Source organism: Danaus plexippus, chromosome 27, assembly GCF_018135715.1.
Source record: "Danaus plexippus chromosome 27, MEX_DaPlex, whole genome shotgun sequence".
Lineage (NCBI taxonomy): Eukaryota > Metazoa > Arthropoda > Insecta > Lepidoptera > Nymphalidae > Danaus > Danaus plexippus.
In genome coordinates, this window is record NC_083555.1 from 4836275 (window position 1) to 4864145 (window position 27871).

General features: G+C 29.7%; 1 protein-coding gene across 4 annotated transcripts in view; it reads right to left on the reverse strand.

Annotated features, from left to right (window-relative positions):
- Positions 1 to 27871, reverse strand: part of LOC116775581 (hemicentin-1) — a 249666-nt gene that overhangs the window by 204970 nt on the left and 16825 nt on the right. For all 4 annotated transcript variants that reach the window (XM_061525171.1, XM_061525172.1, XM_061525173.1 and 1 more), the window contains exon 2: positions 24432 to 24567. In XM_061525171.1, the coding sequence (XP_061381155.1) occupies positions 24432 to 24495 (64 nt within the window). In that variant the 5' untranslated portion in view covers positions 24496 to 24567. The remainder of the gene's footprint in view (positions 1 to 24431; positions 24568 to 27871) is intronic.

Genomic DNA, 27871 nt, shown 5'->3' on the forward strand with positions numbered 1-27871 from the left:
CTGGTATTATCATTAATTATAGAAATATTATTCGCAATATAATAACATCGTCAAAGGTAATGTTTCTTATATACCAGTATAGATAGACTGTCTCAGTTTTTACGAGAAATATTTTTATTATAAAACGACATGACCGGGGAAAAGAAAATTAGCGAATTAACGAAATGGATATAAAATTTTAGGCACCTCAAAGTTAAGCCTACAAAAATAAGACATTGATTCAAATGATCACAATTTATGTAAATTTATAAAAAATTCTGAGATTACAAGCATTCAATACGAATTCTCAAAGGATTTGTAGCTTTTCCAGGTTTTCATTACAATATCGATTTAAATTAAAACAAATCAATGGTATATGAATGCATAATTTTGTATTTCTACTATTTAATGTGTATTCGGTTGTTTGTCAATACACAGAATTGGTAAACCGATTTTCAGAATAGAATTTTGTTGGTAATTGCGATAACAGAAATTACTTAATTAAATTTATTTATAAAAGCACTTATTTAAGAATATACGTAAACATATCTGGGAGTACAAATAAATCATCACTGATTCTTTAAAACTCAAATGCTACCTTGACTATTATGCTCTGATTATTTCGTTCCTGAAGTTTTTACTTTGCATGAACTGGCACGGAGTAACTACACACAATAGTGTTAACTTCATCCGTTATCTTAGTCTAATGGTACTAAAATAATGGCAATGGATACCGATCTAGAATATTGGACTCTAAGAGAACTCGAGGGAAATCAAAAATTACAAATACATACGTACACGAAATCACATAGGATTTTGTGTACGTAGGTGTATAAATACAAATTTTGATAATTTTTGTCCCAATTAAAATGTTTATTAAGAATTCAGCTCTCTTATTTTGCTTTTCTAAAGGAAAATACTGAAATTATTATAATTATTCATAACATGACGTGTTTTTACAATTTCACTTTGTCTCACAACGAAAATATCTCTTCCATAATAAATCTTTTTTTCGTGCGATTTTAATGGGTATTAAGTAACGTATTATAAAGATAAAAGAAAGATCATCGAATGTAAATTGTCGCTTTAATCTTTGGTCTCTTTATAAATATATATAATATTTCAATCTAACATCGAAACTCTAAGAACGTTAAAAATTTTACAGTTAAATTCATTTTTATATTTTATATATTATTTAGGTTCGATTCCAAAGAGGTCTAAAATCACAAGTCAACGGGTTCGTTGGACCGAAGTAAACCGAAGGTTGCAATGTGCGGTGAAAACAATGCTTCCAATTTTCCCACACAGTCACTAAGACAATCACACATACAACGGATTTTATGTTTTATTTCTCGTAAAGAGAATTTAAAATCAAATGTTACACAATCCACATTATATTTACACGATATTACACCAATATCTAATATATATAGATGTCATTTTCGCCTGTAACGATATCTATGCTTGCATAATAGGTTACAAGTTTCCCATAATGATTCCTCAATGGGAACTTCGTTGTCTTCAAGATTAAAAAGTACTGTTAAAACGTTTTGCTTTGAACAAACTTAGAACTGATCTTTGTGAATAGAATATTTATCATAAATTATTTGTATATAGGAAAAGAATTTGATCGTCTGTCTGTGAATCCAAATATTAGATATTATTTACATTATACCAAGACATTAACCACTCAATTCATTAACTTTTTCTGTTTTCTTGTCCAAAATTTTGATTTCATTGAATCACGATGAATGTCTTATATTTTCTCATTATTCATAACAATTTAAAACAGCCAAAAGTTATGCAGAATTTAAGATCTTCATCTTTATTGATGTTAAAATGAAGTTACTAATATTTTTATTATAAATAATATAAAATATAATAATTCAGTATATCCTTCACGTATATTTCGAATGAAACCGTTTACAGAATCTGTGTAAACAATATATGTAAATAGTAAAATGAAAATAGCACAGTATAACTCTTTAATGTCATCAATAGTACAAATACAGTGAAAACATACATTTTATATTAAACAACTCTCCAAATGGAAACACGAGGTTCAACTGATTTAAGTAAATACAAACTCTGCTTTTCAAATAGTTGTAAACGCTGTGTGTGTAGCATTTAGTTAAACCGCAGTTTTAGTAAACCTTGCTATTGATCCTACAGCCTGTATTTCATAGAATGATGTGGTCATAAAATACTTTGTGCTGTTTAATTATATATGGATATAAAAGGTTTTTTGGTTTGATCCTTCGCAAGTGAGAACGTCGATCTAAAACTTTTGCGAGTATTCATTTAAATAAAACTAATGTATTCAGATGTAATTCGAGTTTTTTACTATTTTAAACTGCATACTCTCAATGTTTCGATTACTTATATTCGAGTTTTTAATAATAAAAAACGCGTAGTACATTCGGAAATATTAGTTTTATTTAAAAACGTCACACTTATAACCTAAATCGATTTTACCGTAGCATTGGAAATACGTTTTCAATTACTGGTACCAGCACAAATCTGTAATGTATCGCTAACAACCCATATGTATTTATCCAGTATTTGCTTGTTTTCTTCTTAATTAAATGAAAATCAGTGAACTCTGACTCAGAGAAGATATTTATTTAACCAAAACGGAATACTGAAATGTTTAGTGTTTAAAACTAATTAAATTAATCATTATTACAGTTTAATTGTTTGAAAGTCAAGAATTTTCTTTAACGTGTCTTTCTTTGTACAAACTATCCAACGTTATAACACTAAACAACTTACTGGTATATTTATGTATAATAACAAAAACTAATACGACATAAGTTACATTTATATGACTTCAGTTTGATACAAGTACTCGGAACAGTTTTGAACGGAAGAATAACGGGCATAGCTCCAGTAATTGGTCTCGAAAATGACAAATCGTTACGTCATCGCCACTTACTCATACCTAACACTAATCATCCTTGAGAATACTCACGTAATCACAAGCAATGCCCAGCAATAATAATAAACTAATATCAAGAAGCATCCTTGAAGTAAAGCCTTCCCAAATATCTAATCAAGCCTGGAACACCAACTTCGCTAGCAAGGTTCCTCACATTAATGATTAACACTTTCTTATTATAGAGACTGTCAATCCAGACAATGTGATAGCTTAACTTAAAAGAAAATTAACTGCAATATAAATACACAAGACACCAGTTAATTCATTTTGTGAAATCTTTAATTGGACATAAGTGATGTGAGAGCGATTTTCTCCCTCAGGATTCGAACCTGAAATAATTTTAAGAAGGGACAGGATATATTTACTCAAAGCAGCCTGAGATTAGATAGGTACCTCACCGCTACGAGTACACTAGTACCTAAAGCAAAACGGTACATAAACTTGCATTTTAGCGGATTTGCCTTTACGAAGACATATTCAGTTTACACAGGACGGTTATGGGGATAAGCCCTGGCGTTGTTTAAGCGGGAGGCGGGATAAGGACGCTTACAAACACTACTCGCTCTTACAATCTATACAAATAAGATCAACCATAATACATTTATTTAGGATGAGGCTTTTTATTTGAATCTGTAAATAACTTTTTTAATGTAGACCATTTATTACGTTCAAAAGCATCTAACGAAGGATGCATGTTTTATTTGAAATTATAAATTAAAATAGTTTTATACTTTTACGACATCTAAATTATAATGAATAGTGATAAAGACCACGTATGTATAAACTCATTCGATCGCTGAAGGTGTATTTTATTTTTAACAAAATATAATATTTTAACGAAAAATAATTTAATCTCATCGAATGGAAATACACACAGTTAATTATTGAAAATAATCGTCACGTTAATTCCATATAAAAGTAAAAACAATAGTTTATTTTTCATTGTATATTTCTTTCCCATTTTAATTTTAAAACTCTCACAAGACAAAGGCCGAATATTCTTTCATCTTCTGACAAAAAAGTAACGAATTTTTTTTTTAAGTTTTCATTTAACCTTTACAAAATGATGAAATACATACTTGAATTGAAATTATATAAATATTTTATAATAAAGAAATCACAAGAACAGGATTTAAAACTTTGTGTTATGTACCTATAAATTTAAAACTTGAGGAGATAAGAAACAATAATTAAAAATTATATTACAATTGTATTAACAACACAAATATTCTGTCAACAAATAGCAGACATTAAAAGGAGTCGAGATCTCTATAACGGCTACATCTACCTCTTCCGCGATGAGATCAAAGACCGTCTCTTATTCGTTTCAACAATCAGAAAGCCAGAGTCATCGCTCGCTTTGAATGTTCCTAAATGAACATAAATAAGTGCTAATTATATTCAAGAAGGAACTACTTCGTTAAAAGGGTTACTTTAACTATGAAATGCTATTTTGTAGCGTGTATTGTCTAAGATCCGGAATAATTATAAGAGCCTTCACTTTTCGCTGTTTGCTTTTTAATCTCGAGCTAAAGAAATGCAAGATTTTCAAGATGGTTTATCATGAAAAGGAAAATTATGAACACACAAGGGCACAGTTCATCTTGAGAAATGGAAAATAGAAAATAAAGGGTGTAGTAGTGGCCGTATAAAGGTAATGTTACTTTTCAATTATTGTTTCTTTTTCTCAGAAATTAAAAAGAAATTATGAATTTTCTCACAGCTTTGACTGTATTACGTTAATCTTCTAAGAAAATTTAAATCAATATCCTCAAAATAGCACACTGAGTCAATCTACAATGTCGTCTATTTTATTAATTTAATTTTCAAAACAGAACTAGACACATTTATTTAGAGTTACCTGTAATTTATTTAAATGTTGACAAAACTGTCATTCTGAAATTTAATATATATTAATAACGTGTTGAACAATTTACCCGACTAACTCTGTTAAAAGAACAAATACAAAACTTATTTAGATATATAAAAATTAGTTTCTGAAATTATAATAAAAAACTATTATTTTTAAATACAAGTTAATAGGACGCGAAAAACTTCACAACATAATTTGTCTATAAGAATATAATTTAAACAAACATTATATATAATCGTTTTATATTGAAGATCATTTTCTTCGAATGATTTCTATCTGAGTTTCAAACATATGAATTCTCCTATTTTTTAATCTCAAAATATCTCCTTTAACTACAAAAATATATGAATATGATTTTCAGCTATTTATAACTACAGTAAAAATATTCGTCTTACGTTTCACATTAATTTCTGAAATCAATTGTAATCTCAGTTAAAGAGAAAATATAATTAGGGTCATGCCTTTTTCTGAAAATTTCTTTGATCGTACACTTTTCTCTCAACCCTTAAATATTGTATTCTTAATACTAGTTTGTATCTACAAACAGCTTCTGGTTCTTCATCCTACCTACGTATGTATATAATATGAATGATACAGAGGAAACTGTCTACGTTTTCATGTAGAAAGCCAACTTGTGGTATATATATTGACATATTCAGGGTACAAAATAACAAACATACACACACACACACACACACACACATATATATATATATATATATATATATAATTAATTAATTGAGATCCTCTAATGTTTTGATCAGTCTCCAAATATTCCATTCAACCTTTTCATTTTTTCCTCTCCCTTTATTTTCCGAAGGTCTGTGTTGGAAAACGGATTCACGCGATCGCCCTACGCCTTTTGTTTACACGCTGTTATTTATAAACTTTCCCAATAAAAAACAACAGAATTGAAACCACAAGCCAATAAAATAGAGCTCAAATTTGTATACCGATGAGGTTATTTAATTTAGGGCGATTCTTATAATGGCTTCGATTTATTGAATAACTTCTTTTTCGTCATTTTGGATGCTTTGGCTTTTAAATGGAATTGATTATTTAATAATTCTTTTTCTTTGTTTTGATTCATTTAGTTTAAATTGTAAAAATATTTTTTATGTATTTTACCACATTAAACTCATCATTATTAAAACATAACTTTGACTTCCTTTCTAATATTCATTCATAAATCCGCACGACCATTGCACTTACTCAAATATTAATTTCCAATTGCAAAATCTTCGTAATAAATTTCATATTCGTAGCTATTCGTTCTAATACACGAACTGGAATCCATCCAAAGCAATGAAATAGAGGCATTTACAATTCATTCATGAGTGCAATCGCAGCTATCATTACTCCATAAAAAAACCAATACGACTGAACGGCTCCCACGTGCTAACAATATATCAGTTCTTCGCTAAAATTTAGACATCGCCAGTAAACGTGACTCGACGCCGCGTGTGGTGAGCTTTTATTATCCTCTTAATATTCGGGAGCTGAAGGCGTAATACCAATTTTGGTAATAGTAAATCGAATTTAGAGTTATATCCTGCATTCAACATTATTCCGCTAATTTCTGGATATAATCCTAGAATATACTGCCCGGGTAATTGAGGTCCGTGTCCAATAATGTTGAACGGCAACGTTCACATAAAGAGACTCAAATTGTCTGAAATAAGACTCGGAACAGGCGAGAAGATATAAGGCATCTGATTTGCATCAGGAGATCGAACGAGGAACATTACTTATTCCGAGATAATGTAAAAGAACCGTAAAATAGAATGACCTACGTCAATGTCTCGGAATCAAGGAAACGGATAGATATCGGAAAGATATCCCGAATTTTATCCCGCGAATGATTGAAACCAAGCGCCCTCGACGGATCTAATTCAACACTACACAATGCTGACGCTAACGCCTTTAAAGTTTATCTAATAAGGCCGCAATTCGTTTGTGTTACTCAAATTTATTATTGCAGGGCGATGAGGAGAATGTACAACAATTTTCTTGCTATTGAATCAATCTTTATAATAATAACAATAAAGTTCAAATTCTAAAACCCCAATCGGGGTTCGGTGCGTCGTATCCAATCAAGTTCTCCAAATTTTATTTGCGTATCGCTTAAACTTTATATCTTCGGCATTTAGAGTGTTTTTCGCTTGAGAATGCGTTAAGTAATTTAGTTGAAGGAAAAATAGGTTGTTTCTTGTAAATTAGGTCACGTCTCTAGACAAAGGCCGACATTCAGGCTCTCAAGTAATTCGATATATTTACTATTTTTCGTGTTGATTTTCTTCTGACTTTATTATTGTCAGCTGAAATTGTTCAAACTCCACAATAAGGCTGGTTTAAAAAATTAAAGTTTAATTTCAATTTCATTTTGCAAAAATATGTATCGGGACTCAAAAATTTCATCACGTTTCACAGGTACATATTTATTATCTATATGTGAAAGTAAATCGATGGTTTATTAAATATTAGTTAATCCAATCTTTTCTACTAAACCTCCCAACAACTGTCATGTAATCAAATCTAATATTTTAAAATATTTAAACAAAACAGTAAACCTTTTTAAAATCACTAACAAGCAATAAGGTATTAATTTACGTTCTTAAATTCATATTTCATTTAATTGGAGATAAACAAATTTAGACGTTACTTCATCACATATATTTACACGTGGTAAACATAATTTTATAGATGCCCCTAATACGTCTGTGAACATAGAGACGTAATAAAACAAAATACATTATCCCCTATAAAGAACCCCCATAAAAAGCTGCTGACGTCACCTTATCTTCAGCAATGATTCATCTCGGCTCACATTAATATCACCCTTCATACCCCAACTACTTATTTAATCTTGTTAAACGTATTTTAAGCTTTAATTCCCCATTTTATATATATACATAGATATTGTTTCACTGATGTATATTTTATGTCATTTGTACGATCATGCCGGTTGTAGTATATAATATGGAAGTAACTCTAATTCAGCTGTTATGAATTTTAAGACGTATACATTATACAGTCAATTTATTGTATAATTTTATAAAATTATCCAAGTCTTGATTTTTGGCAAGTTTTTTGGTAATATTACCCAATTTTATAGACTTACGATTACTTAGTTGAAAATATTTTATCATACAGATTTTAACATTATTTCTTTATAACACTCGAATCTAAAAATATTTTGTCAAGTCAATGACGTATTTTATAGAAAATTATGGAAGTGGAGGAGTACTTCCAGTTTACGTGGTATAGAAACCTTCAATTCACTTCAAATAAAGCAAGGTTTATCGGAATTACCTCGAGTGTTTTATTATTGATGTATACTTTAAAAGCGTGTTTTGTAAGATAAATATATATCGAAATCTGTCAAATCGGTTTAGCGATAAATTTAAACATTCGTGGCGCAAGTTTCTGATCGGTATCATGCAAGGAAACCGCGGTTCAAACTTAAAACGTTTATTTTCTCATTTTTTATTAAACTTATTAAAAACTTAAATTTGCTTCGAGGCTGGACAAAAAAACTATACATTTATTCTGAATGCCAGTACGACTGGTAAAAAAGTTTTGAGTAAATAATTTCTGAGACGATTCAACTTGAAGTCGTGTTTGAGTTGGGCACTTTGTTTGCTGGTCTTATCAAGTAATTTGTTACAGATTTGCTAAAATAATGAAAGATTTCACGTTAAAACGTACCTTTGTTATTTCCATCACAGTTTTTGATTCAATGTTTGTCTCAATGTTCGTTTGTGATCCTACACAAACCACTTAAATATTATTTTACCCAAAACATCGATCATATCCAAATTGAATTTTTATTTCAATAGTAAAATAATCCATTGATTTAGCCATTTTTGAACAGTCGCCAATACAATTGATCTCTACGCAGCGTTTCTTACTATCATAAATAATTCCTTATGCCACCAACACCACCTAATACTTCAGATAAAACAATATAATTATATTTTAACTCAAACAAAAAAGGCGAAACATTAAACTCATTAAATGATTTCACATCACCGTGACTTCGAAAGAAGTAAGCTCTAATAAATTCCTATTAATCTTAAAGAAGGACACACTGTTTTCTCACAGTATCCAAAAAAAAAGTTCTGACATAAACATAAACGCCCAGAGGAACCCTCGCCATAAATCCAAATGACGCGCTCCCTTGATCCTGATAAAGATGTTACAAATTAATTGAGACTTTCAAATCGATCGTCAAATTATTACGCCGTTATTGATAAATTGCTGCAATCATCACAATTGTCAAACAATAACCTTTGGCGGACATCTTTTACAGCAGCGTAAGTTGAAACAAATTGCTCATTATTTTATTAAAATCTTAATTAAGTCTAAGTAGTCACACTTACATTATTTGAAAATATCTCTCTCATATGTTGACATGAATTTGAAACTTAATAAAATTCATCTCGAGATCTTAAGATTTAAACGTTTAAGTCATTTACATTAGAGTTAACATCTCCCCGCCCATTTGTATCTCGTCTCTTCGAGTTAGTAAAATGTTACAATGTAGTTTCTTGTTCTTGATATATGACTCACATCAAGGAAACTAAGCCATAAATAACTTCAAAACACCTAGACTAAAGTACTTGATAACGCCTAAAAATTGTTTAACATAAAGCTTACAGTTTCAATTATAAAAACATTTAAAACAAAACAGAAGTTGACCAACGTCTTCATAAAAAGATAGTATTATATTGTACGAACACTTCCGACTGTTTAGAGGATTGTCTGTGGATAATGTCGTAACGTATTTTTTCCGTTATCCCTCGGGTTTATGACTGTGGCAGCGATTCATTTAATATCGTTAGGTTTAAACTCGATTTTGTTTGTTTCATTTCATTCACTGAACACACAATGGCGAAAATCGGTTTTTCACTCCCAAAATTTTCCTCCTTAATATATATGTACATTGATAAAGAAAGATTTAAATTTATTTATTATATATGTTGATCATTTGACTACTTTAAATTATCTTTTAACGTATATATTACATTGGCCTAAATTGTCTTACACCTAGAACTATTCCGATCTGATAAACGCTGTCCTATCTTCCGTCTGTAAGTTATTACAGGAACTATTATTACTATGTAATAAAAAGGGTCTTTTCAAACATTCCAAATTCACAATAGTGAATATCAGCTGATATTTAACGTCTGTTACTTAGACATAGTATTTCTTTTTATCGCCTCCTCGTACGTGATCCCCTTACATTCAGAACCCCTCGTTCAATAATTCCTGCTGATATGCAACTTTGTTCAAATCTTGCAATACATTGTTGTTTATTACGTTATCATCAGAGCGGTTAATGGATTGAAAGTTATCGTTCTGAGATGTATTTAAGTGCTATTCATTTTATTTCTTAAATCATTGTCGTTTGAACAGGAAATAGTCACATAAAAGTAATGACATTAAGTACCTAGCTGCTGGAGATTTTGCATACCTATATTATATTTGATTTTAATTTCTTATATATATTAAATTTAAAAAATTTTTGTTATCATCGCTCCATTTAAAAATAAGACCTGTACTATTTGAAAAAACAAAGAGGGACATAGTGTATTTATAATTAAAAATACTAAATCATATTTGTTCTAATTAAAATAGTTAAACGAATCCCTCACAATTAATCCGTATAAAATTGAACAGGATAACAAGTACACGTCCCCTTAAATGCATTACAAGAACAATATTCAGATCCCCGGTTCGAGTCCCGGTGAAGCAGACTGCGACAATTTGATTTGATCGACTAACACGTAATCTTCTAGGGGAGGCCGGGGCTAAGTTTACAGTGGGGTCGGATTTTTTGTACTTAAAATAGGGTATGCTGACATTTCTATTAATATAAATAACATATTACATAAATGTACTACCTAATAATACGATGGCAATATTAAATGTTAGATAAATTGGACCAAATTTTATGTAAATGAATTTAACTAAATTGTAATGAAATGCGAATAAATGTTCGTATGTACACATTATAAAGTAATGTTTCAATTCATCTACTGTAGCTGACTCTTATTTAGGCGTTTTAATATTTTTCAATGATATTTATTTACAAATTGTTGGATGAGAGTAATCTGATAAAACGAGCGAAACAAAAGCCAACGGTCGTTTTGAAAGTAATCCGGTGCGCCGACATTTTTCGACAATAATTGGTACTGAATTAAGCGTCTTTCAGAAAACAATTTAACTAATTCTATACTAAAACGCTTTATTTATTATCTGACAGGCATTAGTTGAAGCTTTTCGAGTTAAGACAAGTGGAAAATTCGGCGTCACGGCTGCTTTAGCGGCCTATTCATTCGGATTCAGTGGAACGTGAAAGTTTTTAAGCCATCCCAAATATATAAGAAGTCAAACTTCAAATCGAATCGGACAGTATGAATTAAAAATATGAAATTTAATACAAAATAAAACCTATCTTCTAATTAATAACGTGGAATAAGAAGTAAATGCGGATTCGTATAACGTTTAGAGCCGGACGTGCGAACAGCTTGACAATACGTGTTTATGTGAGGAATTGTCACACCGACGTGTATTTATTATAAATGATGACGAACGAGCAACAGGATTTTCTGCCATTTGAACGTTATATCTTATATCTTTATCATGTAACAACTAGCTGATTCCTACGAATTCTCTTGACCCTCCTGCATGGCTAAGACGAATGTAACTGTGGAAGTTTCTGAATTTTCAAGAGTATCTTGTAATATTTTTGAAAGAATTTAAACACAATTTACTTGATGTAATTATCAGTGTTTGGTTGTGATTACCAAAGGAACAATATTTGTTAAAAGTGAAATAATAAATGAAATCGGTGGAGTACAATCCAATTTATAACCCACGCCACATGAAGAGGCATTATCGTGTTCAGAACGCATTTCCTGACACCCCTTCCTTTACTATAACGCTTATGTAGATCGATATGTTCCCACTTTATTACGTACATTGCTCGCTTACAACGCACTTAAAGTCATTTTTATGACTCCAGTCTTCAATGTATAAAAATGTTATATGGATTTTCTTTTACGGCTGTATGTAGAGCGGTTAGTAAGAATTACTGTACTGATAAGTATCTATTATATAAGGACAAATTCCTCCGCTTGATATACATTACCGTATTATTTTTATTGCTAGAGATATGTGTAAGAGAAGCCGTCAGTGCATGTTCGGAATATTTAATGTCTTTTCTATTTTATGGTCGGGGGTAAGTGATGAATATTTTTTTCGCGTCTCCGAGGTTTATTTTCAACGGAGTTAGAATGTAATGGCTTATTATGTAACGAATTCATATTTTTATTTGCCTATTTTTCTTTTTATTCGTCTCTACGTGAGCATGTTTCGGGGATCCGTTGTAATCTGTGTCATCCAAATGATGCTTTCCATCACATAAATTGCATAAGCATGATAAGCGAGATGTCTTTGTACTGCAATTCACTCTAAAGGCTAAATGTGTGGACTGTCGCCACGCCCCGACACTGGAACGAAATTAATCACACCACGAAATTTAATAAGATTTTACATAGAAAATAATTTTCATTTTATCATATTAAAAAATATAAGATAGTCATTATAGTAATCGATTGTCGTATCAATAACATCTTAAAAGACATAGTATTGAAAGCTTCTCACCAGATCTTAACAGAAACGAATAAATCACACCGTTTTATCCCTTAATACGACGCCATAGAGATACAAATTTTTCCTTCTATAGGGCATTTATACAGGCCTAAGCTCTGGACAAGATTGATGGGCTCATTGAGAAGGGATAGATTGGAACTGTGTCTGCTTAGAATTAAGTGTTGTCTACCGCGTAATGGTATTTATACGAGGACACACTCTAAATTAAAACGAATAGAGGAAAACTGCTTTTAATAAGTTTCTATAGTTAAGCGACTAACAGAATAACGGTACACATTTATACGATATTATTTTACTTATTAAATTAAAAATATTTGTATTACAAAAATATATATTTTCATTTTAATTATTACATAAAATTAGGTTTTGATATAAAAACGACTGAGGAAATTCATCACTGAACTGAGATTAAATGAGTAATGATATAGAGTCGACAGTGGTGAGCTTTATACTTAATTAGCGAAAGCAATTACGTGAAGTGAAGAAACATGAGGAGAGTATTTTTAAGGTCATGATGAGTCTCAATTATGATCTTAATTAATTAAATCTAATCAAATAAACAAGTCGTGAGATCGGAAGGGAATTTTTATACTGAGACATTTATCTCGATGTAATTAGGTTTGCGAAGACTATGTGAGTCCGTATGACTTTTAAAGTGATAGTGGAGCCTTTACACGATTTTTATTTATGAAATCTTAACTGACTAAAGTTAACATTGATCCATAAAGAAATTATCAAAAAACCAAATCTCTGTCTGATCAAAATTTTATATTTAACAATGGTTTAGTTTTTTCAGAGTAAAATATATTTGAAAATGTGCACCTTGGACTGTCAATCTGTATATAGCTTTATAACCTAGATAAAACTCAAACGACTATGACTTCATCATCAAGACACAATGTACAATTATATATTTTGAGTATAGACATATGGTGGGATTCAAAGGTACAGATTTGGCTTATTTTTCTCTTTAACTTTATAACACAGTAATAAAACATACTTTATCTTAGCAAAAGAAAAGGAAATAAAATCTTATTCGTAAATCATAAATATTTTTTCATTATTTTGGTCATTCTTATAATGGATCTCATAAATCAAAGTTCTTTTCAACGCTTCTAGGGCACTTTGATTCAAAGTCTTTAGAATATCTTTCTTACGACATGTTTTTACACTTTAAATTTAATTAGGTTTCCTGGACGTTGTTGACAAACAATCTAATTGATATTAATAGAAAAAAATGTAATGGATTGTTACATCAAAGCTATTTGTTGTTTCTCTTGAACTGAATGCATTCATTGAAGTCTTTAGAAATAACATTGTAAACAAAACTATTATACTAGGAATCTGTTGCGGCTGAAACCGTCATTAATGTAGAATAAATGATAATAATTTCCAACCTCACAAAAAAGATTAGATTTTTATAATTAAATGTCATATAAGATCTGTCTTATCCCTAAATTAGAGAAATGCCTCAAGTCTACATTTGTATGTCTACGTATTACTGGAGCGAAATAGAGTGAAAACCTTGTGAAACAAATGCCCTACCTGACTCCATTTTTATCATTTAATCACTTTTTATTATTAATTTCTTATAAATAGATAACCAATATTAACTCTTTTAATTAAACACAAACTCCAACTGTTAGGTAGAAACAATTGCGTCCAATTAATTTATTATTAAGTAAAACAATTCCATTTATTTTAGCGTTCACAATCCAATCGTCTGGTTGTTTGTTGACGGCTGTTTAATGCAATTTGTTTATTTATATATAATTAAATATACCATTTTATTATTATTTACATATGCCTATCTATGCATAAAGTAGATACTTAGGTGATAAGTAATTCAAACATCTTTTACTTCACAATTTTACGTGATAATAGTTCATAATCTACTACCTTATAATCTTTTGTAACATTTAATAAATACGGAGAAAAAATTCAATACTGTTTTTGCGATCAGATAATTTTTTAGTAATAATTGGTTATTTTAGAAAAAAATAACTCCTTTTACCTACATTTTAAATAATAAGCAGATAGCAATACAAGTGTGTACTCGAGTGTTTCGGTCGTAGTAACGTAAACAGTAATATAACTACAGTGAATTTAATTTTAAAGGATATAATATAGCAGCCATTAAACAATTACACACAATTACAACGCTTTAAAGCAGCTAATTTCTTTCAGAAGAGCACTTATTCGTCCAAATTATTTCTGGGAGCGTTAATTTACCTTACTCAGCTAAGGTTTAAAGGACCCTTGGGATTTTTGTCTGTTAGGAAAGATAATGTTTTAAGTAATTATTCATAAATATTCTAGTTTTATACATAAGTTTTGTAGACAAAAAATCTTTTTTTGACTTAAAAAGATTTATTTTTTTATGAAATCAAATTCCCTGTATTTAAATCACTTATAAAGTAGAGAAAAAAGTACTCTATCAGAATGATAACAAAGATGATGTAACCGTCTCTATAAAATTCATATAATAGACAAAGACTGGTAACAAATGACTACAGTTTGAGAATTTCAAAACAAAGCCCTGCCCTGTCCAAGTGTTTGACAGTAAAGCTATTATAATATTGAACATTTTGAGGTAGCTTCGAGTTTATTAGGAAGCCAGCGGGACCAATGATTTGAATACACACTGTATTGTTAGAATGTACGCCAACATTATTATAGCCAATTTATTAAATGATTTAAAGCGAAGTGTAAATGGAACAATTATTGAAGTACATTTTAATTTTATATACGACATCGTTGACTATAAATTAACACAAAAGGCAAAGACGGGTGTTATAATAAAGTTATTAAAAAAGTCTTTTTTTTTCTTCAAGATATTTAACTAGAATAATAGTCAAATAAATCATTAATCTTGTTTGCAACAACGCTTGTCTGGTTATCGAACCTAGTTTTTATTAATTCAAGATACAGTTTCCCCTTAATGAATATTTAGTTAAAACATTGCAGGACAGTATCGCTGATAAACGAGGCTATTTTGTTTCGACCGTTATACATTTTAATAGGTGAGGCTTAAATGGGCATTATACTGAATTACTGTATTATAACCACAGCTATAAATAACGAAATACACTTTCGTTGTTATATTTTTGGGTGCACATTAATGATATTTGAATTAACAAAACATTCATTTTAGCCCAACAATATTCCAGCTATATTCCAATGTACATCTTCGTAGTTTCTACATAATATTTGTTGTATCTAAAGTATATGAGGAAGTGACGCTCCAACGCCACGTCACATCGGTAAGTCAATTATGTGGAGTGATGTGAAACTTTTGGTGAATTTTTTAACATTTCTTTGAAAAGAAATAAGTCCCAAACTTTGTGTGATAAATAACCTATATCTTTTACTGGTTGACGTTATCTTTCAAAAGTAGTATTTTAAATATTAAGTATTTATATTTTTTATACTCGTATACTTGGTACGATTTGACGTGCGGGGATGACGGATGTAAACTAATTTCCGAAACACGAATAGTTCATGCTGAAGATAAACATAACACTCCAGTCCTGAGTCAGTTGAAGCGCGCGATGACTGCAATTATATTAATCGGATTGTACACAGAGCGAGATTTGGATCATAAACTCTTTGAACTTTAAAACCAGACTTCTTTAACTTTCATATTGATATAAGTTTCAAAGAAATATTGTAAATTAATCTATAAACGTTTGCATATGTATATAAATGTATTTGTAGGTCCCCGGTCTTGTCAGATGATTTCTCATCAACGATATCCTCGTCAGAGACTCCATAGTCTATTGACGGTGTGTTCAAAGAAAATTAGATAGAAGGAAAATATTATATTATTCTGATTCTAAATACACAAGCTATAAAAGAACCACTTCCACTAATTACGACGTTAGAATTATATCATAGAGAAGACGTTATTTCATGTCGTGAGTAATGTTATTTAGTTAGGTCCCAGCCATCTTATTGACGAAACGCGATATTAAGATTAAAGGGGACAAGCAAGGTCGTAAATAAGTTAACATCGTTCCTTCTTTATATTGAAATAAGGAAGGATAATATATGTTTTTCCAGGTAGGTTAAGCTTTTGTTATATGGAAATTTACATAGCAATGAAAAAGTACGTATTATATATATAAAAATATATAATAATAATCAGTTAAAGAATGAAGTCCGGCTCACATTCTTTATATATTGTCTTACCTTACCTAAACACTTTAATCACTATTGGTAAGGAACTGTTTTATTCACGTTTAGTATCCTTGAACAACTATATAGTATTTAAGCATTAGTTGTTTCGTGTTGGTAATTTATACTTTATAAAATAAAATATGTTGAACCAAATTAAAATATATATATTAATATAAAGTACATTTAAATCTTTTTTTTTCATCCTTATATGCCTTTACAAACAAACACTCACAGTTCCTTAATTATTAGGCGACATGGAAAAAGGCTATTTAAGTGGGAAGTTAGAAGGTGTCTGTTATAAAATATACAACTTCTATTTTAAATATTATTTATACAAAATAAGTGATTTTTCAGTGAACTATCGAGGCATGGCTCTGATATATTTGTTGTTAATTAAAATAATTCTATTTCATTCATTATATTCTTCCCAATAAATTGAAAATCGATCCTTTTCAATTTAAATTAAACACAAAGAACGTCTGTTCCTCTGGTATATCTTTTTTCTTCTTTGTAATTTTTTGACACATGTATATCAGTTACATTACCTGAAGGCTTTAATATTCATTATAAATGTTTATAATAAAGACATATGTTTTTCAATTGATATAAAATTTATAATGTGATTCCCGCCAGTCGCTATACAACAAGAATAACGAATATAAACGATTGTATTATAGTTTTGAGACAATTTACAATCTTTTAAATACACTTTGACCTACGAAATAATGTATTAGGAAAGATAATACTTAGAATTTTAGTGATCAGATGTAAGATTAATGCGGCAAATGTTATTGTACATACGGAAGTCCCGATCATCTAAATCTAAATCTAAACATACATCATATAATTTCCATAACTTATTTAACAAAACTTTCTAAACTATCATTTCCCCAATTATATTATATATTAATTTTGCGCAAACTGAAACGTCTGTGTCTATTTATCTTTAAGATATGATTGATGACAAAATAACTTATAAGACAAGCCGAACCCGAGCTAACGTTATGCACATGGAACTTCTCGACTGAAGAAATTTCCTAATTCCTAATATTTCCTAAAATAACTCTCACAAATTTACTATGAACATATTCCATTTCAGGCGTACATTTTAAAATTATGTTATGTATGATATTTTTTTTGGGTTGACGTGAAGGTTTAAAAGCTTCTTTCTGGTAATATAATCTGTACAATATTTTAAACGTACATAAAATATCAAGAATAATATTTATTAATTAAAAAATTAAACCGACATCGTTTTATTTTATTTCGCTTACACATGTTATGAATGTGTATTCGACGGAGATGTGTTAATATAATTGCTAGACGCGTCATCTCCGCTGTTTTAACGGACGTCATTCTTATCGAAACTTTACTTTCAAAAAAAAAATTAAAAAAAATGTTTTGCTACGACTTCGGTAACGCCATGTTCGTGACTTATAAAACTAACAGCATTTCATCCAAGGCCGTCATTAATCATTTAAATGAATATTATTTTAGTACTAACTTTCTAGAACAAAAATTTTAAGTAATTTTAATAAATCTTTCGACCCGCAAGTAATCATTTTAGATATTATCCCATTCATCCAATATGTTTAAAACTTTGCCGAGCTGTTGTCGGGCCTTCAATCTTACAGGAAGTACGTTAATTAATTAAAATGTGTCTAAAGGACCTGCGGCGACAATGTCCCCAAAGTGGGTGAATTAGGTTGATTAAAGTTACCTTCTGTCAATCTGTATATCGATAAATCTTAGTGTCTAATTTACCGAAACTCTGCTCGTGAAAATAACTTAGGAAGTATTTGTTTTTATTTTTTATAATCTCAAAGTTGTTTGTGATGGAGTCAGTCTCCGGTTTATAATTTTTTTACTCTTATTATTTTTAATACAACGCCATTGTCGTTAACTGGTAGATGAAATCGTTCAAGCATTCTTGAGAGAAGTTACAACGATTCATTTAAATCACCAATCATTCATTAGGGCATCCATTTCGAGGCGGTAGAAACAGATCTAAATCAAACAAAGCAAAACAGTAAATCAGGTGAAGATGTAAAATTCGCAGAGCACCGTCGTAAAGTTGTCCTAACTGTCTTATAAATTGAGGTCACACTAGTGTCAGGGTGATTTACTTACGCTCCGGGACTAGTTGGAGCATTCGAGGGCGCCTGACATGAGCAAGGTATTGCAAATTTGACTTAAACAGACTACAGGATTGCTTTATTGTTCGTTTCCTTTTTATATTCATTCATGTTGTTTAAAATTCAACGTCGTATTTGTCGATTTAATTCAAAATATTCTTATAAATTTGACATCAGCGTTCTACTCACTAAGCTTCATAGCGCGGTTATTTTCAAATTTCTCCTTGAAAGGCCCGCGTAAACAGTAGCCCAGAATACATTGCATAATAACGTATGTTGCATATGTTTCGCCAACCGGTGCATATAAATAACTCAGAGTTTGTAAATCAGTACTTTAGACGGTTAAAATTTAGTGAAAAGCTGTGACTTGCTTTAAAAATCCTTTGATAGAAGTTAACTATTATCGGGATAGAGAAAAAAAGCGCAGTTCGAACTTTATCATCCGTAAGTCTAGAAGTTTAATTTCTGTTGGTAAACATAAATGAAATTGTCTTTTTCAACATCCTGATATGATGAGGTGTGAATTAAAATCGATATGAGACTAGATTTTTTATAGTTAACAATATCAATTCTTACTTTTTCTGAAACTTTACGGAAGTAGTGCTTAATAATTAAAAATAATAGATCTATATTTCAGCCACAATATTCCTATTACGAATATTGAGGCGGAGCGGCGGGTCCTGGCTAGTGTTACAATAATTAACATGCAAATTATTTCTAAAACGAATAATCATAACATAAAATCTCTTGGGAACCATGAAACGTACAACTAATTTCAGTAGTTACGAAACACGATTTGAATTTCTAATTAAGATCCACAACAATTTTCAACTACTTTCAAAACATTAGTATATTCGAGTGCACGATCGCTTTCATATTTTACAGTCACATGCGATTTTCATTATATACGTAGTCTCCGAGAACTGTACTTAGAGGTACGTTTTGGTAATTTATAAATTTTTAAATCCAACCATGCGAATTTCACAATTTATGAAAGCCAAAATAATATGATATAGGCCCGAAATGAAACCTCTCTGCGATGATGTCGTAATAACTTTACGGGCAGATTAAGCGTTAACTATCTTCTTACGGTTCTCATTATGTAAAATCCTGAGAGCAATAAATTTCAAGTTACACTAACGGAGACAGAGTCTGGTAATTTAGGACTTTAACGCGATCTCCGACACGGGAAAAGCTTTGACATTTTAGAATTCAGTCACTAGAAATTTATAGATAAAAGGTAAAAAGTCCTTCTCATGCATAATATAAATATATAACCTGTATACATAATATGTACATTTGCAACAAATCTTTTGCTTCCCGTATACAGAATTAATACTGTTGATAAGAATGTCTCGACGCTGAATGTTTAGGACTAACTATAATCAATATTTATTCGTCAATAATTTAACAAATATCTTTATATATTAAAATTGATTATTCAAAATGAGTAGTTCATTTATAATACGTGACTATTCATATTTCTATGCTAATTATAAATTTGAAATATAAATAATTAATGACCCCGTGAAAAGTATATAAATATTTCAATACTAATTTTATTTTTGGCAAAACTATTAAATATTCACATAAATATATTTTAAGGAAAAAATGTATTAATTGAACCAAAAATTGTATACATTTATATGTCCTACGTCATAAACTAAACTGTGAAGCTATACATGGTTACTGTCATTTCAAAAGAAATTATTTCTATCGAAGCAATATCATTTAAGTTTTCCAAAGAATCTAGTTTCATAAACTACGTAACTTCGCTCTCAACTTACAGTACTTGTAAAATATTTTAATTATTTCTTTAACATAGCATTGTTGACCACTCTAATGTTAACTTAAACCTGTTATAAGCTGAACCACAGTGTATAATAGGTTACATTTTAACCAAAACTCATTTCTAGCTACTCAATAAATTCGTTCATTAAGTCAACCGACTTCATTAAGTCTGTCGAGAGTCTAATCTTCATTTGCATCTGAGAAAAATAACGTTATTTCGTTATTCTAAACACGCTCTGGAGCTATCGAAAAGTAAACAACGTTTTTCTATTAATTTGCTTTGACCCAATTTCTAATTTCTGCCCTTGCACGTTCAAAGTCAACGATCGCTTGTTTCTGTATGACCCATTCATTCCAATAACCACCATTTATGGCAAGTAATATATAAGTTATCTAGGTGAAAGTTATTTATAAGTCTGCATTTTTAATGAGAAGACATTACGACATTTTATTGATAATACACATATAAAATTATAAATAAATATATATAAGCAATATAGACTATTAAAAACTTTCGAAATGCCGAGCATGTTAATAACAAAAAAGTAGGACTCAAACAGATGTCCTTAAATAATATCTTGTACATAAATTTTTGTCATAATGATATGAGATTGTTATAACAGAATTCTGTTTCCAACTTAAATATTCTCCAGCAAGCCTAATATTCGCTTGTTCTGATCCAATTACAGGGCCACTTCAATGAAATCACTCCATCTATCAGGAGAGCGTTTAAAACACCTCTCCACGAACCAGCCTCTCACTTCACTATCAAAATGTGCTGGTGTAAAAATACTATAGTTATATGTAATAGGATAAACTCCAATTAATATTTAGTTGGTAACATATGAAATAGCATATAATTATATTAAACTCATACCGAAACAAGTACGGACTAGTTTTTATACAAAACATACACAGAGCACTGATTGTTATGCAAAAAAAAAAAAAAAAAAATAAACCAAATTGCTTATATGACAGCCATTACATTAATATACGGAAATCGAGATGCTGAATTGGGAACTCATTCCGCAAATTGCATTTGACCTGAGCTGTATTAAATTTGTGAAATTTAACATTAACGCGAATATATTTCAAATTATTTGCAGCCACTCGTCATCTCGGGAGCTGTGGATGATTTAATTTCATGTGAATCGTTTATCGACTTCAGACATTGTGATTCACGTCTGTTGGAGCTATCAGATCTGACACTCCTTATTATATTTAGAGAAGTAAAAAAAAAACAATATCAAAATTACGTTATATAAATATTATTGGTCTATTAAGAAAATAGTCCACACACGATCATTATTTGCCATTATTTTTGAGTTCATTTATTTAACTCGTAATAACGTTTATTACAATATAAGTTTTCATTCATACATTTCTCGCTTCAATTATATTTTAGTCAATTCCAAATAATATAATGGTTATATTTTAGTAATTAGTTTCCAATTAAAGTGAAATTACTAATGATATGTGCCACAGATATCAGAGAAAACTATTCCATTACGGCTATCACATATCATATTTTAATATTGTTATTTACGTTAAACGTGTAATAATGTTTTTACATTAAATAAATTTACATCTTTAATCTCTTGAATCCACAAAAACTTAATTCATTCCAGTCTTATTAGTAATGGCGTCAAAATTTTTGTCAAACATCACATATCGGTATATATTTTTAAAATGGGTTCTAAACAAAAAAAAATCACAAAGTTACTTTCATATCAACTGACTGTACCTCATTGACGCAGCCTTCAGAAACGAAACGAAAAAAAATGTCGAATAACTAACGTATTGTATAATTGAATCAATGACTGTCACATATAATGAATTTATAACATAAATGTCATGAAGTTTTTTAAATTCGTACTATCACTTGCCCTCAGGTTGCTCGCTGAGTTATTAAAGAGATTTCCGACCAAATTGCCTGTCATTTCCTAGCCCTCCGATATCCCGATGTAAAAAATTAATTGAATCTGTTGCTTGAGTATTACGAGGAAGAGGGTCGCTACTATGGAGTTTCTGCTATTGTCATATTGAGCCGTTAAAGTGACTTATACATTATTCTTCAAACTGTAAATTGTTTTAAAATAAAATTAATCTATTAGCCTGGACTTTTAAATAAGGGAAATTATAGTTTGTTCAATATGTCGAATTGTTAAAGAAGTTAGATTGAGGTGTAGTCGATGGTTCGGTTGTTAAAACTTATCCAAATTAGCCTAACAAAAAATGTAATCAATAAAATTACATACATACATATATATTCAAAACATTCAAATTTAAAAAGTCTTCACTGAAGTCTTAAATTTTATTAAATTAGTATATTTATTTTACCAACATTAAACTATACAGATTTTTACTCTTAATTTTAACTTGGTAATTTTAACTATAGTAGTATTAACTATAGTAACACATAATTTTGCAACTGCTTAAATATATTTGAGTTTTACCTAAATACTATCACAATTTATTAAATATATAGTAAAGCAATATATTAAATTTCACAATATATCGTTTAAGAGAAGTCATTAGCAAGATGTCGTTTGGTAACAAAACGTTTAATGGGTATTCAATAAACCGAAGTCACGAGGTTAAAAAAAACAGAAAAATCTACGATAAATAGCTTTAACAAGATGTCAAGACTTAAAGTTATCCCATTGTTAGTTAAAAACTTTAAAGCCATTAAGCTGTCCACGACGGTCTGAAAGTTATGTCTATAATATACAAACGAGGGTCGAAAATATTCAAATTTTATATTATCCTTACATACAGATAATATCTTCGCATTCTTTGATGTGCTATAAATTTTTAATCAATCGTATTTTTTATGATCATCAAAGAAATAAAAAAATATTAAGACCTCCATAAATACAGCAAAAAAAGAGCAATCTTTAGTGTAATGTCTATCACTGATCACAGCACATCAAGGATACCATTGCAATGGGAAACTAATAAAAGAGGTATTGATAATATAATACACAAAAAACTATACAAAAAAGATTACTTAAACATTTATATTTGGCTACAAAAGAAACAAAATAAACAACAATAACTTATCCATTATGTTATAAAGCAACAAAAGAATTGATTGATCTGACCTATTATGATACGGCGGTTCAGTTGAGCGTTCCCTTATTTAAACTGACCTTTATTGGTCGGTTTAAGAATTATTGGTTAAATAGAAACCAGCACATCGCGATACGGTTGTCCTTTATGTGAGGAAAGAGGAAAAACTATCGAACTATCGAACATTAACAAATACTAACGATAAATGTATTATGACTGATTCGAGATATATTTGTTCGCATGAAATTTAATATCAACAATAACGAAAGAATATTTTTAATATCATCCACACCAGAATCATTACGTGTTCTCAATTGACGTATGTCGTTTGGTAAGAAATAAAAAAATCGCAAACGAATTAATTCGCTATTTTATAAATAGCTAGGACGCACGTTTGGCATAGCTTGTTAATTATATTATCTTCTTACATTAACGCTCTTCCTAAAAAGTAAGCTCTGGTTTTAATTGATAGATAAAGTTTTCTCTCCGATTTACCTTTTGTATTCGAAATGTAAACGCTCCTTTATTCTATATGGACTTTACGTTCTAACAAAAATGTTGGTCCGTAATTATAATTTTTTTAAATATTTTATTTCGTATTCCAAGCTTCCGTTGAATTCGCGTATGGCTCAAGGCAATCATTAGTCATTGTATTTTATGAACACGTTTCGTTGTATTTAAAATAAAATAATTAATATGAAATTTTATGAAGCGATGTATGACTGAATATTAAAAAATAGAAAAAATATAAAAAAATTATAAATATTAATGTTAATTAACATACCTCTATCTGCAGATACAGAATGTCCGCCAACAGCAATAAGGAAGATAAGAATAATCAGCGCCATTATTATGTGAACACTACACAGTTACACTACACTAAGACGCACTAAACTTTATATCATGTTGCAATTCCCGATCTGAAACAAAAATACATAATATTATATTTTATAAGCAAAATTATATTTAGACAATAATAAATCGGTAAACGATTTTTTAAAACCAGCAATAATCTGATGTAATAACACAATAAAACAACAAGATTTAGACCGATAGTATTGAGGTTTTTTACAGTACAATAAGACATGAGATTAGATCAATATTCATACAGGAACGCGGCTAGTCATAAATAGATCTGTTGCCAAGCTCGGGCTATTTTCGTCTTCCAGTCGAGATTCTAGAATCATCGCTTTGAATAAAAGACACTGCGATGATATACAAGAGAAACAGAAATATATATACAATGTAACTTATTAAAATATATACTTTAATAATGATATTTTGTAAACTATAGTTAACTTCAATAAAGTTATGGACAGCATAAAAACTAAATAAATATGACAATAATAAAGACAGAAATTCATGTCGAAATACGGTTCCCTGTTTATTTGATTGCATATCTACGGTTACCTTAAAAAAATAATTTCAGCTTTAAATTATAATATTTATTTAATTAGAATAATCTAATAAAAATATTTAAATGTTTCTTATCCGATTGTGTAAGACGATGATAATTTTTTTTATATAAGTTTTATTGAACTATAACGCTAGGCTTGAGGTGTGTATACAAGAATATATCAAAAGAAATTGATATAAATTTATTAGTTTTCATTGACGGTAGAATAATTGTAATACTCATAGAAACTTTCTGAATTAAAGTTATCTAGTAAGAATAAAAGGAAAAACGAAATTCTATCTGAACTTTCATTTTTCACATCTCTGAAATCGTATAGTATAAATTTAAATAATTTTTGTAAAGTAGATTTAACGATTTTATTGTCTTTCGTTAAACTATTCATGAAGTAGCAACACCAGAACCTTGAAGTCGCTAAAGTCAAAGTCAGATAGGAAACATAACTAGCAGTTGTTACGGAGAACGTCAACTCTGATGTTTTATACGGAATTCTCAATGCAACAGACAAACATGCATTTCCTGCGTTTTATTCTCTACAGAAGCAAACATCCAAGTACCGACAAACCGAACCATAGATGGTTTGCGGAACTCCGAAAAATAGACACAATACGGTCGACAAATATCCATCAAACAAAGTCCATTGTGAGGTAAAACGTGATATTTGGTAAAAAACGAACATTTTCTGAACGTGAAGGATGTATCGGAATGACGAGTCGGCAGAAACGTTGATATTAATTCGCCTTGCGGTGACTGAGTGTTGTAAGACAGAGGATTATAATAAAAAATAAACTTTTTTTTTAACTATTCGATAAATTATACGAAAACCGTTAGAAAAAAATATCATAATATATAAAATTTATAATTATGGCACTCATTCGTAATACGTATTACGATCGCAATGCACTGATAACTCATGTGGGATAGGATATACTTGAATACATATTTAAACAGGTCACCTCTGTCTCTCATCGCTTGTACCACACGTTAATATCGAAAACCGAATACGTCAGGTGTGCGGGTATTATACGTAGAACGTGACATACTATATCATACTACCCATAATTGTGGCTATACTACCCTTACACACACACACATATATTTATGTTTATGTATTAATACATTTGTAACTTAGACTTTAGTAAAACTAATAGAACATTGACTGAACAGAATCAGAGCATCGATCTCCTCAGAGCGGCAGTGGTGCCGATGTGTTTCATTTAATTTCATATATTTGTTTAAAGCTGCTAATAAAAATTTTAAATGTTTTCAAATCCTTTAGCAATTATTTATGTTTTTTTCTCAAAATATAAGAAATTATTTTTTATTATTAAAAATATTATAGCTAATGCTGTTACTATATATTATACACACACACCCGCATACATATATATATATATATCTGTGTGTTTCAAAATTGAGACAGTGTTTCTCATTTAACAATAATTTTAGTTAAATCAATAAATGAAATTAAAAAAATTACAATTGTTAAACTAATATAAACATTCTTAGAATATACCTAACAAAAGAATCGTGAATTCTTTGTACAAACAAAAATACTCTACCAGAAAACGTTACTGAAATACAAAATAAATAATTGACTTCATTAACTTTAACTAACAAGTTAAAAAGTAAACGATTAGCAGGAACCGCGAATGTAGTCAGAATATTTAGTAAGTTGGCGTGCTCCGTATTCTGGACGCAAATGCAATGTTTACTTAACAAACTCTGTATCTGTTACAACACATTATTAACTTTGTTAACATTAACATATTACCAAATGTCATATTTTATTTGTAATACAGTACTCATTTTCAATATTGGCTGCATATTTTGAATTCTATTACTATTTTTGCCTAATTTATAGAACATTGTAGACTTACTAGATATTTTTATGAACAAACTCATGAAAAGAAAGATTTTTGCGCTACTTTGAGTTATTTATCTTATGTGTTACCGTCATTACGTTTGAATACTCGTTATAAACATAACTGATGCAAAATACAGGTTCAAAACCAACTAAGCTTGATCCGAAGCGGTCATTTCTAACCTTAAGTCCTTGAAATAGCTTCAATCATTTATTGAATCGGTTTATTGTGTTAATCAATGAGTTTCAATCTACCTTCGTCTTATACAGCGTGTTGTTATATTGATCTATCACTCTAGTATCTAATTTATATATTTTCGTCAAGTTAAATTAATGGACACTACCTTTTCCGTGTTTAAAAATTCCACGTAGCCTTAGGAATAATTAATGAGTGTTACAACCTAAATATAAATTATATCTGAAGAGACGAGGGGAAGCGAAATGTAAAGACTGAATAAATAAATATTAATTTAAATTTAAATCATGATTATTATCACATCGTCTGATGTAGTCGTTTACGTGCTATTGGTTATTAAGTTTTTGATAAAAATAATAATAATTAATTTAAAATATAAATTACTGTAATCATTTGTATTGTTACTAATTTTTTCAATATATTGATATCTGTTTGTATGGCCATCGTTACATCTTTCACTATTAGACTCAGACGGTTGAAACTGTTGGCGTAATGAGATTTCTTTAAAGTTCCAAACAAAGAATATTTCTTATTTTATGTAACTATTTTAAGAATACATATGGTATAAAAAAATTACATAATTTAAAGCAATCTTCAGTCTATTTGGTTCAAAATGCATCAAAAATTAAATTGTCTCCAGACCGTGGTCCTTAATAAGTACTTAGTCATTATTAAACTGTTATCCTTAATGTATAGTTATATCAAATTTGAATCCACCTTCCCTCAGTGATTAAAGAAAACGGAAAGTGG